The sequence below is a fragment of the Corvus brachyrhynchos genome, unplaced genomic scaffold, assembly GCF_000691975.1.
Source record: "Corvus brachyrhynchos isolate BGI_N302 unplaced genomic scaffold, ASM69197v1 scaffold152, whole genome shotgun sequence".
In the NCBI taxonomy this organism is placed as follows: domain Eukaryota; kingdom Metazoa; phylum Chordata; class Aves; order Passeriformes; family Corvidae; genus Corvus; species Corvus brachyrhynchos.
In genome coordinates this window covers 1417806-1434264 of record NW_008237447.1, presented here as the reverse complement: position 1 = coordinate 1434264, position 16459 = coordinate 1417806, and the positions used below count along the sequence as shown (strand labels likewise).

Genomic DNA, 16459 nt, shown 5'->3' with positions numbered 1-16459 from the left:
TCCTGCTTCACATTCATGTGGCTAATCACTTGCTGTTCTGCTGGGTGTAAATTTCCTTTCAAATCCTGGCAATACTGATTCTTTTCTTTTGCTTGCTACTTAATTGCTTTTTGCCTGAAACTCCTGGTAGAGTTGCGAAGAAGACTTAGGACCAGAGAGAGTTAGGTTCTGTAGGTTCCAGTAAGTGCAGATGTCGGCGGTTGTGCAGTTTGGTTTGTGTCAGGCCTGTGGTAGGCTGGTTCCTTCCCACACTGGGCTGAGTAGCCAGCTGTCCTTCCTTAAGGCCAGAGCCCTTGGCAGAATAGCAGAATAGTCCTAGGATTGCCTGGTTAATATCATAGTACTGAGCTATCTAATGACTTTGTAGCTGAAGTGGCTCTTCCCATTATTAATGGCTGTGTTTTCTAATTGTTTATAGCTCACGTTGACGCCAGCCCAGCAACAGTTATTGCTCCAACAGGCGCAGGCCCAGTTGCTGGCGGAGCACAGCGCTGCTGGTGCCACCATCTCGGCCTCTGCTGCGACGCCGATGACGCAGATCCCTCTATCTCAGCCAATACAGATTGCACAGGTGAGCCTTGAGGCTTGAGAGGGTGGAAAACAAAAGAGGTTTGACTGATTGCACCATTCGAATAAAATTTGTTGTTCCTCACTCAGTGAGTTTCTAGAGTCCTCGAGTATTGTTAGTCTTTCCTCGTGCATCTTTGGATGATGAGGTTGAAGTTTGATAGTCTTAGCAAGGAGTGTGTGCCAGCTGTTCCTCAGTTCCACTGAGCTTCAGAGTTTGTACCAGAATGAGTAGATGCTGTGTATTCTGAATTTTCCTCCTTGTAGTTAGCGTGGGAAAGGAGAAAAAGGGGTATGGAAAGATGCCCATAGAAATTGCACTTGTTGAGACCTGTGTGGATGGGAAGTGATGCCTGTGTATCACAAAGGATGTTTGTGAGGCCCAAGTGGTACTTGTTAGAAGTAAAATGATAGAGCTGAAGAACAGCAGTTTGGCTTGACCCATTTGTGTGCTGTTTTGGCTAGGTGTTTAATGCTCAGAGTTCAATGACAAAGAATGGGCACTCCTGTGCATCTGGAGAAAAACTTGGAGAATGAGTCTGGTGTTGGAATCTGTCCAGTCTCATGGTCTGGTACTAAAGTCTTGTTAATTCTGAAGAACTGTTTGCTGTGGATGTTCTGCTTACTAGAAGCAGTAAGGAACTTCCTGGGTGCTCCAGGATTGGCTTAATTCAGTTTGGAGATTGCAGTGCCACTGTGTGCCTAGTGTATGTAGTGTGGAAAATCCTGAGACTTGTGGACAACACTAATCAAATGTGCAGCTTAGATATATTGAGTCCTACAAGTAGCGATTGTCGTGCTCATGCTGAGGTCCATCTTTCCATAGATTAAGGTTCTTGGTACATAATAACCAGTTTGATCAGTCCAGCTGTGCAAAGTGTGTGGGGTATATAATCCTCAAAGTTACTGCTTCTTAGAGTGAGCAGGTTCTTTAAGACTGTCTGGTGCTTTCTGTTCAGGCTGTTTTCTCTTGCATGTAAGCGGGATGAAGTGTCTAAAAAGTGAACATGAAGTCTGATTACGGGCAAGAATGGAAATGTCGCGATTGTCTGTGAAGTCCAGTGGTGAAATGTGCAATCCTTTACTGTGCTGGTCCACATAATAATAGCCTGGCTGTACTATCAGGTTTTCAAGCTGAAGTGATGAATTTCTGTACTATCAGGTTTTCATTAGCTGAAGTGATGAATTTCTGTGGTGTTTGTCTAGAAGTTCTGACCTCTCTGGCTGTCCTTAGAGAGGCCAGAGTGGTGCCATCCTGTTTTTAAAAGGCCAGTGCCAATGTTGCTATGTTGATGAGATTCCTCCCAGTGAACCTCTTGTTGCATTGTGAGAAGTTATATCGCCAAATAACACCTCTTTTAGCAGAGGATTCCACTTCACTGACATGACATGGAGATGACTGAAGGATGTAGCATTCAAGGAAGCTTGTAATTCTCAAGATCCTACCTTAACTTTGTTGAGACTGTCTGTAGGCACTAATACAGACAGATTTCAAGAAGAGAATGGAGATTGTCCTTGTCAAGGAAGTTGTTGGTCGTAGCTTCTAACATCTTCCCATGCATCTGTCACAGAGCTCCCATTTGATGGGATGTGAGTCTTTCAACCTAAATACAAGTAATCCATAGGCTTCTTGTCTTCCAGGTGTGCAGCTTAAGATAGCAAGGTCTGCTTCACTGAAGTGTGGTGGACTAGAATTTAATATTAACAAAATCTGTACTGTGAACTTTGTGGCCTTATGTTTGTCAAATAGGCCACCGAAGCAGTGGATACCAATGGGATCTGTGTGTGAAATGTTTCTAATCCTGCTCTCCCACTCCAGTGGGAAGCTCTGAAAATGTGTGAAGCATTTACAATTACTAGTTTTGTACTGGCTTTTTCTCCAGAACTTAGAAAATCTTCAGAGAGTGTTTGAGAGGAGTTGAAAAGATCAGGCATGTGCTGTCAAATAAGAGTTTCTGAAGGCAGCATTGTCTGATTTGTGCACGAGTGATCTAAAGGCTCTCTGAAAAATAGGATGTAGTTGCCACATGCAGAACAAATTAAAGTTGTACTTGTTTTCTGATGTTTCTAATTACTTAAATGTTTGAATTTACAATGAATGTCTTTTAGGATGGGTTATTTTGATACATAAATGAGCTTGGTTGAATCTTGTTATCTGCTCCTTACGATGAAAGTGCAGGGCATAAATTGTGCAGGTGTTGGATATAATTTGAGGTACTTACAGAAAACATACACTGTCTAGGTTCGTAGGTAGATAGCACCATGCTTTTTGATCCTTCTTGGCAAGGATTTGTAAGCAGTGCTCAGCTTTGTTTGTGTTGCTATTGTAAACATATAGCTGATTATACAAATAGCTGAATGTTTGTTTTAATTGATGATTTTTGAATAATTGATTAGCTGGCAGGGCTCTGCAGCAGGAGGATTACCATATTTATTTTAATTAACTAATTGCAGAAGCATGAGATCTTTAATGTGCACTGCAGTTCATGTAAGGTTTCTGCTGCAGCAGCCTGGTGAGGAGCTTGTGTTGCTCCTGGGCTGCTGTGGGGTTGACACTAAACATTTGTGTATCAACTTAAGGGGTTCTTTATAAACTTCCTTGTTTTCAGGATCTATGCTCTGTATTTATACGATGTAAATCTCAAAATGACACAGATGCTTAAGTTTGTGCTGAAGCTGTAATTGGAAATAATGGCATTGAATTTAGAAATTTAGGTGATTTTTTTTTTTTACGACAAAAAATCTTCCTCACACCAAGACATAGCACTTGACAGATTATTCTGCCAAGGTAGGATTTGGATTGTTTTGATCTTTCTAAATTGCTAGGCAGCACCAGAAGACATGCATGTCTCCCTGAAAGTCTTTGCATCTCTTTCTATGTGCTTGTGCTAGCATACAGATTTTAACACTGAGGAAGAAAGATCAGTGTAGGAAAACAGTGTCAGGTTTGTTCATGTGGTTGCTATTGGGAGATTTATTGTAATGGTATAATTAACTAAATAATAAAACTTTCCCAAGGTGGAAATAAAGTTGGATTTCAAATGCATTTGAGGGGCTGGAAGGGCTATTTAGCAGTGATTAGCCTTGGAGGTATCATTTTCATTTTGCGTTGCAGAATTATATTTCTGTATTTAAACAAGACTTAGCCAACATACCATTTACCAAGGCAGATGCACAGAATAAGATTGCTTATATCAGTTATCCCTGAGGCCTCAATTTAAAAACAGTTTTCTCATATTAAAGTGTAAGAGCCTGATGATAAGAGCTGTCATGTCTTAGCTGGGTAGCCGGTGTTATGAATACTATAGTCTTAAACAAAAAGCTCTCCTCCTTTGATCTTACAGATACACTGCCACTGTTTCTTTGTATTCTTTCTTGCGTGTAACTCCATCTCCTGTGGGGGGTGCTTTAAATCATCTGAGATCTCTTTGGTCATCTGGGGTGATTTCATTTGTTTGCTTTTGGTGGGAGAGGTCCTTAACCCGTCTGTTCTTCCATTGATATTTTTTCTTCTTCAGTGTCTTCCCAACTCTTCCATTTGTGTTTCTGTTTTCTCTCTTATCTACCTTTATTTTCATCCTGCAGCCTCTCTTTATTTCCTTTTCTTCCACCCAGTGTTAGCAACCTTAGTCTGCTTGCCCGGATCTTTCCATTTCTGTTTTTAACTCACATCCATTCCAGTATGAGCCCCCTCTGAGCCGGAGGGTTAGCATGATGTGCAGAGGTAACCAGCTGAGCATTGAAAATCAGTGAATAAATGAGTGGAGATCCATGTTGTGTTGAGATCAAGAAGTAAGAGGTTTTGGTAGCAGTTCTGACCAATGTGATATTAGGATATGAAATCATAAGAAACATGGAGTTCCAGGATAAAATTGGAACAGATATTTCTCTCTTTCAAGAAGGAAATTGGCCTTGATTTCATAGGAATGGTTGCATTATTTCAGAAATTTTCTGAAAGCAAACAATACTATCGACTTTAGAACCACTTTTTTGCTTATGGGCACCTTTTAAATTTTCCCATTCTCTTATGAGATGGAAGTTTCCGTTTCTTAAAGAGCATCGCTTGATCAATCCATCTGGTGTCTGTCTACCATATTATTACACTGCATGCTTTTGACTTTACAGGGCCAAGTAGCCCAAGTGATTGATGGCCAGTGTCTGTGTAAGGCAGGTTAAGTAGACGTTTTCTTATAATGCGTGTCTATGGTCTCATAAATCAGTGGACTCCCTATTTTTTTTTCCCCTAGTCTTCATTTCTGACATTCCCCACCCCTCATCTCCAGAAGGAGATTGTTGCAACTTTCTGGTTAGTTTTAACAGATTTAAAATAATGTAAGGTCACAGATAACAGCATTATGTAAGAAAGAAGTTCTCCTTGTCAGTCTGTCTTGACTTCTCATCTCTGTCTCCGCTGCTGGCAGTGAATGGTTTTTCCCATCCTCTGGCTGAGGAGGTTGTGGGAGTGCTCAGTAACCTGCATCAGTCCAGGGAGCAGCTTAAGGAGCAGCTCTTTGTTACTCTGGTTCACTTGAACTCGAGTGTGTTTGGGGCTGTGTGAACATGAGCAGCTCCAAGCAGCCATACCGGGCACTGTTTCTGGCACCGCTGCACCTGCACAGGGTTTCTCTGCAAATGGGAATAATAACTTCCCTGAAACAGAGCTTTGGGAGAGTCTTCTTGGCTGCTTGGTTTCGCTTGTTTATTGGGAGGTTGCAAGTGTGGGAACTATTTCATTCAGGCTTTTATCCACCTCTTGGTGAGTATGTTGAAACAGGTTCTTCCTGGGAAGATGGAAAAATCCGACACGCGTGTTTAGATCGTTTTCATGGATTACCACTGTTACGTTGGCTGACTTTGCAGTGTGTTTTTTAAATTTCAGTTGCTCTTGTTATTGTCCTGTTTGGAGATGAAAAGGAAAAAGGCTAGTTAGGGAGAACAATATTTTTAAGCAGTTCTTTATGTTTTCATTCTCCAGCTAAATGTCAAGTTGAAGCATTTTTCTTGAAAACTCAGTTTCTCAGAGATTAACATTTTACATTGAGACCAGTCATTTAATTATAGAAAATTAATAGTCCTGAATGGTTTAAATACATAAAAGTAGGGTTCTCCAATAATGCAGTGTTTTGGATTATTCCTTTTAACCTTTAATTATAGTCATATCTATTAAGCTTATTGTAATTTGTTTCAGAACAAATCAAATATATTTACTTATTGAGTTAGCTACGTTCTGAAATTTGAACTGAACAGAGTGCAAACAAGGAATCCATAGCATTTTGCTTTCCTGTTGTTGATTCAAATGGTAATTGCAAGCTGTTGTTACAAAAAAAAAAACCTCCCAGCTAATATGCTTGATTTGTAGCAGAGTTCCATCCTCAAAAAATAAGTTTGCAAAATCTGTGTGCTGATAAGTTTAATGTATTTGAAAACTCCTGAATTTTGGGGGAAAGGGAGATTGATTTGTTTGTTTGTTTTCTTTTGTTTTGATTTTAAAGCAGAACAGTGCTGGATATACTTTGCTGGTTTATTTAGTAAATAACTTTGGTTTTATGAACGAGAGTGATATTCAAATTGACATTCTAAAGGATGTTCAGTAGCAGGACTGCTGTGTTTGACATCCACTTTTACCTCTAAATGTTAGAGCATAACTGGCTGATAGGAAATCTTATCTTGGGAATCATTGCTGACTGAAATGTCTAACACACAGCTCTTTCTTTTCTTTTTTCTTTTTTTTTCTTTTTTTTTTCTTTTTTCCATTTTTTTTTTGTCTTCTCTCTCTTTTTTTTTTTTTTTCCCCTTCCCGTTTCCTTAAGGATTTGCAGCACTTGCAGCAGCTTCAGCAGCAGAATCTCAACCTGCAACAGTTTGTGTTGGTGCATCCAACAACCAACTTGCAGCCAGCACAGTTCATCATCTCACAAACGCCGCAGGGGCAGCAGGGTAAGTGCTCCTTGCCAGAAAAGCAAATCATACATGGCTTTTTTAGGGGACAAAGTGAAACTCAGGTGGTTCATACCAATGCCCAGCCATCTCCCAAGCAGTGGCTTCCAGCCAGCTTTTCCCCCCTGGTTTTATATCCTAAGGATGAGACCACATGGTGTGGAATATCCCTTTGGCCAGTTTGGGTCAGCTGTCCTGGCTCTGTCCCCCACCAGCTTCTTGTGCCTCCCAGCCTGCTTGCTGGTGCATTGTGTGAGAAGCTGAAAAGTCCTTGACTCTGTAAATATTGCTTGGCATTAAGTGAAACATAAGTGTGTTATCAACATTGTTTTCATCCAAAATCCAACCACAGCACTGTACCAGCTATTAAGAAGAAAATTACCTCTTCTCTTGGTCAAAACCAGGACAGACTGGAAAAAGATTACAAAATCAAAAGTCCATGTGGGAGTCTGGAGAAGTACTTAAGCCTAAAGAGGGTACAATGAATGTTGTCATAAACTGAAATAATAATTAACACCTTGGGAAAAGAGCTAGAATGCTGGATTTGTGTAACAGCACTTAAAATAATATTTTGGCAATGCATGGGGTATGACTTGCATGCCAAAGACAAACAAGGCAGTGGTAGGTGGTGGTGTGTCAGAGCAGTTAAGATGTTGTACAGCAGCTTTGTTCTGAGGACTGATGTGTTCAGGCTGCCATGCATCACGGTGCTGATTGCACCCCATTTGTTGATGCCCACGGAAAACTGCATTTAGCTATGGCTTCTTATGCTGATATACTCCAATGGTCTTTTTTCCCCCCTTTCTCTTCTACATGAACTCTACTCAGTTGTTCAGGTCTGGTAATCCAAAGATTCTTGCTCAGAAGGCAAATCCTGTTATGCTTGAAGAGTCCTGCAGAGCTTGGCTGTCCTATAAAGCAGCTCTTTGCACCTCATTTTCTTCTGTTCCTTTCAATTCTTTCATGCATCATTCCTTCTTACATACTATGACTTGGATAGAACTGGCTTTCCATTACACTGAAGGGCTCTTACTGTCTGAATGCTCTCACATTTGAATAAAGGGTTAGTCAAAATTAACTTCCTTTTAATAGGACTTGATTTAGGAGTGATTTTATACCAGCATTGGTAGAAAATGGCTTAAAGGCTAGTCATGGAAGCATTTAGTGATGTGTACTTACTGTTTTCTTAAAATGAAGCAGAACTTGTAAACTTAACATATTGCACTAGAAGAAATCAAACCACTAAAATTTAGTTCAAGAATTCTTTAAAATAGGTGCTTGGTGGTTTTTTGGTGTTTTTTTTTTTTTGTTTGTTTTTAAAATAAAATCTTTTAAGAAAACAGCAAGCACAAAAGCACTGTTTTGAAAAACTCATTGGTATTGATGTCTGCCTACATTTTTCAACTAAATTCTGCTGGTTTTCTAAAATATCTCTGAAGATGCTTTACAAAAAGGAAAACTAAGAGTAGCAAATAGTATTCATCTCCCAAAAAGAGTTGTTTGCATTACAGAAAAGAAGCAAGGCTTTCTTGTTTGTTTAAAATCTCTGAAGTAGAATAAGTACTAGATGAGATTTTCATAGTACCTTTTCCAGAGGCCATCACTGCAAAATTATTTCTTCAGTACAATTTAAGACCTGCATATTGCTGTCATCAGTGACGCAGTGTAGCTAGAGACATCATGTTTTACTGATAATGGGCAGCCTGGACAACTGAATAGCTCAAAAACGTAGGAAGATTTATATGCTGAATTGTGACCATAGGCCATTAGTGTGTGACAACCTTCCAAACTGAAATGCTTGAATAGATCTCATTTTCTTCATGAGCACTCAATGATAAAGCAACATGTGTGTCATAATACCCCTTATATCACTTTCTGATATGGTTTTTTTGCAGTATTTCATGGTTATTGTTAGAGGATCTCAAACAGTACATTATTATTTATGAGAAAGATTGAGAAAGTGTGTATTTTTATTTTGTTATTTGCTGTTGCAGCTGACTTTTCCATGTTGTTCTTGTCCTATTGCTCCATTAGTCAACTTCATAAAATAATAAATATTCTGAAGAAACTAGCATAGAGTTTTCTTCAAAACCAGTGGCATTCTAATTTTTTTTTTGACGCTTCATTGGTACTGCATGGAGATTTATATATGTACACATTTGATAACTAACATGAAAATTCAGATTTGTGTATAGATTATGTATTCTGGAAGAAATTTCTTGCTTTACAGACTACGCTACATTTTGTGTATGCCATGTAGTCATGTAAATGAGAAACACTGTTTTTAAAATGAGAAGAGTTTTGAGGGAAACAAGTGAAGAATAGTGACACTAAACAAGATTGTAGAAGATGTAAACACTTGGTGAAGAAAAGTGTTTTACTTGAAGAGGCAGAGGGGTACAGAGCACTGCAGTTATCAGCAATTGTATTTAGATTCTTAAAGGGGTTGAACTTCATGACCTGAGATCTGACTTCTGAAAAAATTTAGGAAATTCAATACCTAAAATATTAATCAACAGTCAGGATGTTATTTTACTGTCTTTCTTCAACACACACATTATAGCTCCCAGCAGCAGATAGGAAATTTTCCCTATAAATCCACTATCATATGTCTAATATAGTCACCTTTTTCCACATGATTTCTGGCTATTTAGGGGTTTATATGAAACAAATTTTAAAGTTCCCATTTTTCATGCCTGGTAATTGTTAACATCATAACTGAAGGCATTGTTTCAAGCCTCAGCAGATATGCAGAAGATTGGATGGAAATAGAAATTTAGAACGTTTTCTTATTCAGAGCAACTGTTGTTCATATTATTGTTAAAGTCACCAGCAGGAGTGTAGCACCTTGTAATGTCTTTATACCTCTTGTATCTGTTCTTGTATCTAATAGAGCCGTCTCTAGAATAATCAATTTAACATCCCTTACTACAATTAGAACTTCTTCTTAAAAATATGAGGGTAATATATATATAATATAATCGCTCATCAGGCGACTGTTCATCTTTTTACTCGTGAGATATTGCTAGTAAAAATCTTATCAGTAAAAATCTGAATGGAGGGGGAAATGGTGCTGCATTTAGTATAAATTAATATTGTAAACAGGAGTTGTCGAGACCTAAGAGTGTGTCACAATGAGTTTTAGAAATAGTACTTAAAAAGAAAATATCCAGAAAAGCAAAGGTGGAAGACAAGCTTCTAAGTAGCTTTAAACATTGAAACTGGGTCTACCTATTCTCAAGTTAATGCTATTTATTATTAAAGACTGTCTTAGTGATTTCATTTTTTTTATTGTTAAGTTGCCTGGGATGATGATAGCAGGCCAGATGCAGTCCTGTTTTCTTCTTTCATATGTGTTATACAGACTTTGAGACCTCACTCATGTGAAAGCTGTTGTAAATGGCTTTGTCTTGCAAGGTAACTTTTAGTGAGAGGACGAACAGCTTTGGCAGAGATAAAGCAGTCAAGTTCTTACATGAAAAAACTCACTCTTTTGGGAGATCAGTTTGGGATGAATTATGTATTATGCTTCTGGGCCAACTTTTTAAAAATTATGCTGAAAAAGCCTGTGCTTGAATGTTTGTTTTATCTTTTGTTTAATTTTAGATGAAACTGAACCCCAGATCAGTCCTTGGGGACTGTTGGCTGGCAGGAAGAGTTTTTTGACTTGGACCATTATTCATGCTACTCTTAGACATTACAGGAAAAATCCTGAATGATGATAGATATATTTACTTTAAGTATTAAAAAAGAAATTAAGTGCTTCCAAACTATCATACTTTTGCATAGGTCCGTATCTGCCTCTATGCAATTATTCTTTTAGAGTGTCACGTAGGTGATTTGTGTGCCATATTTAATGCAATAATACCACTGTGCTCTCAAAACCCAGGGCAGAGGGTTAGGAATACAACCTCTGTAAAGTACACAAGTACAATATCAGCTTCTGTAGGTACAAAAAAACCAGGTGGGTTGGAAGGGACCTGTAGAGACCAGGTAGAATTGTTCTAAGCAGGTCCAATTACAGGAGGCATTCAGCGCCTCAGCCAGTTGAATCGAATGTGTCCAAGGATGGAGTTTCTGCAACATTTTCAAGTACCTGCCCCAATAGTTGACTGCTATCATGTTTAAAAAAAAAAATTCTTTTCCTATATCTAGTTGGAGTTTTCCATGTTCCGATATCCACTGCATCTCATTGCAGTGTATCCTTGAGAAGAGTCCATTTCTGTCTTTGAAGAAAGCAGTAGGATCTCACCTTAGTCTTATCAGGCTGAACAAATCAGCTCACTTACCTGCTCCAGCTTGTTAGCCACCCTGGTGGACCTTGGATCTACAAAATCCAGGATGTCTTTGTGCCTTGTACTGGGAAACCCAAAGCTGACAGCAGGACTTCAGCTGTGGTGTCACAGGTGCCAAATGAAGGGGGAGAAGCACAACCCTTGAGCTGCTGGCTGCACTCCTGTGAGTACAGCCCAGGATGTGGTTGGCTGTCTATTGCAAAGGCACACTGCTCATGGTCATCATATTGTCCTCTAGGACCCCCAGGACTTTTTCCTGTGGGACTGCTTTCCAGCCAGCCAGTGCCGACCCTCTATTGCTGCACAGGGTAATTCCAGCCCCCATGAAGAACTTGCATTTTCCTGCATTGATTTTCATGAGGTTCCGTTTGTCCAGACCCTGACTTCTGGCCTGTTGACCACTTCCCCATATTTGGTATTGTCCACAAACTTGCTGAGAATATATTTTGTCCCATCAGCCTTCTTGGTAATAAAGATGTTAAGCAGTATTGGTGCCAGTATGAGTCTATGGAAACAGCATTGTTTGAAATGCCAGTATCTCAGCAGGGGCCTGAGAGGTGTGGGTTTGCTTCGAAAAGGCAGTGCTCTGGGCTCTATAAGTTAATTCACTGAAGTTATTTTGGACCTCAGTGGTTTCTTCTCAGAAGAGAGATGAAGGAGAAGTTTAGACTGGTGCAAGTCATATCTGAAAAGAACACAACTGCAGCTGCCCCTCCCATGAGAGCCAGGGACTGCCCAAGGTGTGTGCATGGCAACTGCCTGAAAGAGCTGTAATCAGGGAGAGAGACACGTTGCCAAAACAGCCCAGCTGCTTTCCCCATCCCCTCACCATTGCTTCAGTCAGCTGCAGGTTGAACTGACTTGTTCTGTCTCCAGTTTCTGCCTGAGACACCTTGTGTCAGCACCTCTTACTTAGGATAAAATTATCTAAAAATACAGTAGATTAAATGTGTTCAGATTATTTTATACTGATAATTCCGTGATAATTATTTCAGACCATGTGAGTGAGAATAAAATTAGGAAGAGTGTAGTCATCTTGTGTTTGTGTTCTTTAGCAAAATTGTTAGTGCCAGAAAAACGTCCTCTGGGATTTTTCTGGGGGCAAAAATTCACAAGAGGCCTGTCCTAATTACTCTGATTGCAGTCGTAAGACAAGTCAGTAACTTGTAATCAATGGTGTTAACAGTGGACTAGAACTCAAATGTCATCACTGTCAGCTGCCTGTTTTTTGTTTCATTGTTGGTCAGCCACTCCATGGTGACAGTGTGATGGGTTTGCCCCTTTCTCTTTCAAGCTGTCAGTTTAAATTCACTGTCACTGAGTGCAGGTCAAAAACTCTTCACTTAGAGGTGAACTGTTCACTAATTAATATTTAGATCTGAGCAGCTAAAATCATCTTTCAAGTGAACAAATATTTGCATTGTAAGAAGCAATATGTAGCTGTAGTAGGTGGCTGTCTTGGAAGTTCCTTGAGCAGCACTGTTCCCTCGCTGTGGCTTTTCAAAAACACAGCTGGAACACATTGATTTTGTGGTGCAAAGCAAATTTCCATCGTTGTCTCTGCTGTGCCATTATGTTACATAAGCAGCTGGCTGCATTCTGTAGGTCCTGAGCATTTTCGTAGCAACACATTCTGTTTAAAATACATATTCAGCTCTTTGTTAAACAAAACTCAAGTGTCACTGTCAGATGATAGTTCTTCTGTACTTGTGTATCCCTTACTGAGGGTACGTTTTTTCCTTCTTAACCATTGTAATCCCTCTTTTCATGTCTCTTAGGGTCTCAACCTCGCATAAACCATCCAGTTCCTCACTCAGTATTTATCAAGTCCTAAATTCTGTTTCCCCTGCCTTTATTCTGCTAAGAGGTAGATCAGTCAGCTGATGATGTTGAATTTAAGTGGTACATAGTTGGTGGTGGCATAGCAGTCCATCCATCTGTTGTTCCCCCCTGGTTTTAGGGACTAGGTATGTTGAAGTGTAAGTTTAATTAGTCAGGTTCTTAAATTATTGTAGTGGAAATTCATAGTTGTAGCCAGGAGGTACCTAAAAAATAACAGTTAATATTTTTCACAGTAAGTTTGAGCGATTTGACTAACTGTAGGTATATTTTTGTCAAGATTCCATCCCTTAAAAATAGGTAATTTTTGTATTAGAAATAAATACAAAAAAAAAATTAGATAGCTTCTAGTTAAAATATTTAGATGCAGGCATCTCAATTTCCTCAGAGATTTAATAAACTACGCAAAAGTGGACTGTAAGAGAATTTATTCATAGATTGACAGCATAGTATACATATTGGTTCTATCAGTTGCAACTGTTCTTTGATCTTGTTACCTTTTCATAGTAGCAGGGTTTTCCTGTGTTCAGTGTAGTGTTTATTCTATTAGTTAAAATTGAGCTGTGTTCAGTATCTTACCTAAACTTTAATTCCAATTACTTTTCCAGAAGATTCCTACTTTATTTGACCCAGGAGGGAATTATCTAGACTTTTTGTGTCTTCTGGTGTGTTCTGCTTAAGTTTGCCAGAAAGTTTCCTCCTTGTTAGGCAGTTGGCATAGGGTGTTTCAGAGAGGAAGGAGGGTGATCAATAAGCCAAATTTGTGGGTTTGATTAGTATTCAGTTGTTGAATTTGATCTCATTGGTGCTCAGTATTTTTGTGTGGCTCCGCAATTCTTGGTCAGCTGTTGGTTACCAGAAGAGGTGTATCCAAAACCTGAGTGCTGAAAGGGGCAGTGAATGATTCCTGCACCCAGAACTGGGATGGCCTAGATCTTTAGCAACTCTTTCTGCAGAGGGGACTTACACACACTTCTCCCTTCTGTCACCACTTATACTTCAGGAAAATGCAAGGGGATTTTGAGCCAAAAACTCCAAAGTCTGAAGATATCTATGCAGGGATGAAATGAAAGCTCACATCTCAGGGGTTTTTTGTAGCTTTCCATCATTTGGCAAGAGCCTCATTTTACCTCATTTCATGTTTGAGTGTTTTTAAACGACAAACCAAATGCACACTTTTCTCTCTCCAGGTCTCCTGCAAGCGCAGAATCTCTTAACGCAACTACCTCAGCAAAGCCAAGCCAACCTCCTGCAGTCTCAGCCAAGCATCACCCTTGCCTCGCAGGTCAGGCTTATTCCTACACTTCATGAGTTGCTTTGAGGGGATTTAAACTATGGCAAGTGAATGGACCCTTTGTATTAGTTACCTGAATAGATGTTGTAGCTATAATAGTGAATTTGTCTTTCTAGATAGTTCAGGTTTGTAGCTCCCACCCCAGTGTGTCTCTTTTCAGGCTTTAATGTTCTAAAGTGGATTTTTAGCTGGAAATTTTCATGATTGATACCTTGAGTTAATGGCACTAGAGCATTGTTTGATTTCCTTTAAGGTTTTCTTGGAAATTCAGAGGAGCAAGGTATGAGCTACCTAAAAAGCTCCAAAGGAGATTACTGACAAGTACCTTTCTGAAGATTGCAGTGGCAATCTATCTTTATTTTAGTGTAGTTGTTCTGCTATCACTGCCAAGTCATTGCCAGTCTTACCAGTTACTGTCTGTGAAAGTAAAAAAAAGATTGTTACAAATTAAATATTCAAATATTCTGATAGATGTATATTAAAATATTAGAGCTCTGTGATTAAGCTTTCAGACTATAAGAAAAGCAATTTTAAGGTTGCATGTGCCTGTAAATTTAGTTGTGCTTGGCTCTGGGTTTTACTGTGCAGCTTAGTTTCATGGCTTCATGCTGTTTCTCAAATATCATGTAATATCACACAGTATCTTCCTGCCACCTTGGTTACGTATAAGAATTTTCTAGTCTGCAGTAAGGTGCCTGAGTCTATCAGAGTCTTTGAAAACTACATTTTCTATTATACACCTCTAGTATTTTTCATGCATCATGTGGAAAATGGAAGTTGTCTCACCTCTAGTTCATACCTCAGCTAGCAGCATGATTCCCCACTAAAGATTATTCTTGGTTAAAAAAAAAAAAATTAAAACTACTAAGAAAGAATAAATTATGCAAAGTGGGTGAAATTAGTGAAGACATATTGCAGTAATTACCTACTATGATTAATGTAAATTTAAAAATATTAAAAACCTGTAAGTGCGACACATGTATCTGCAATCCTAGAAAGGTCATATATGATTACATTATTTCTCAAGTAATGGAATTACAGATCTTGACCTCCCTCTACCATCTGCTGTGCACTGCAAAACACTGCACTAACCCAGGACAAAACATAAGGAGTTATGCAAAGACTGAGCTATATGTAGGCCGTTCCTTTTAGAAGAGCCTTTTCTGAACCTTTGCATAGACTTTGCATAATACTGTAGTGCTGCCTGGACTTGAGGCTGTTCTTATTTGCCCTGAAGGAGTCCAGAGTTTCAGAACTGGGCACAGGACATAGAGGCATGAAATCACCTTTACTCTGGAGAGCCGCAGCTAAACTGGCTAGAATTTAACTGGAGTAAATTATTTGTCTCTTCATCTTCAGCTCATCATGGCATGTAAGGAGGTAGAGCTATGCACTCAAAATGTGTTTCTGGTGTTCATGTTGCACTTAAAGCCTGAACTGTGCAATACCAGGTCTAAATATATTTTATTCACCTGTGAACATTTTCCAAGATGCTAATTTTTTTCCACATATTTATTGTAGTTGCAAAATGCTCTAGCATGCCAATGTTCAGGAACAGTCAACCTTCCATGGACTTCCTGAAAAATTACCCTTTATATAGAAGAAAAGTGTGACCTAAAATGAATTATTTTCTGCAGATTGCCTTTGCTTAATTTCTTGTATCACCAGTATGTTCATTCTTATTGTTGCAACTATCAACAGAAGGCTTAGAGGTAAATCTAGTTTTTTCTTGCTGAAGAGTTGAGTCAGTCACAAGAGATGGTATTGGAGGGAACTTGGTATGTTTGCTGCATCTGTACATGCACAGTCTTCTTGAATCTTCTGCACTGGTGAAAATCTGCCACCTGACCAGTAGATGCAATTTTAAATTTTTTTAAAGGGATGAATGCCAAGGTGTCTATAAGTGATAGAAGTATATCATGTAGAGTATCTTCAGCATTGTTTGAGCAGCGTCTGCAGCAAGCGAAAGTTGTTGGCTACCATTGAACATCTCTTACTTTGCTTTAATTGGTTATGACAGAACCTTTAAAAGCCTGTCATGCTATTATAGTTTTCTGGATGGTCATTGCATGTTCTGGAGAGGAACATAAATAAATTGGAGAAACTTCCAGATTGCAGGAAATAGCCAATTCACTGACCCTTCTCACAAGAACATCACATACCTTTTTGGAATTTAATTTCTGTTGATTATCCTCTTAAGTCTGATTTTCATCTTTCCCTTGCTGTCTCAATAGCCAGCAACCCCAACACGCACAATAGCAGCGACCCCCGTTCAGGCACTTCCACAGAGCCAGTCAACACCAAAGCGAATCGACACTCCCAGCTTGGAGGAGCCCAGTGACCTTGAGGAGCTTGAGCAGTTTGCCAAGACTTTCAAACAAAGACGGATCAAACTTGGATTCACTCAGGTGAGACTGCGTACCTTAGTGCCTGCCAGTGTGGAACCTGAGGTCTCATCTTTCAAGTCTGGAGGGAGACTACAATTCCATCATTTCCTAGGAGAACCTGCTTAAATAGGGTTATGCTC

The 16459-nt window shown here is 39.3% G+C and overlaps 1 protein-coding gene across 6 annotated transcripts in view; it reads left to right on the top strand.

Annotated features, from left to right (window-relative positions):
* Window positions 1-16459, top strand: part of POU2F1 (POU class 2 homeobox 1) — a 68770-nt gene that overhangs the window by 17705 nt on the left and 34606 nt on the right. For 4 of the 6 annotated variants that reach the window (XR_001861149.1, XR_001861148.1, XM_017731456.1 and 1 more), the window contains exons 6-9: window positions 419-571; window positions 6378-6504; window positions 13829-13923; window positions 16167-16340. Coding sequence is in view for 4 of the 6 variants with exons in the window: in XM_017731456.1 (XP_017586945.1) it covers window positions 419-571; window positions 6378-6504; window positions 13829-13923; window positions 16167-16340 (549 nt within the window). In the remaining 2 variants the exon portion in view is untranslated. The remainder of the gene's footprint in view (window positions 1-418; window positions 572-6377; window positions 6505-13828; window positions 13924-16166; window positions 16341-16459) is intronic. The other 2 variants (XM_008631525.2, XM_017731457.1) reach the window with 2 other exon arrangements.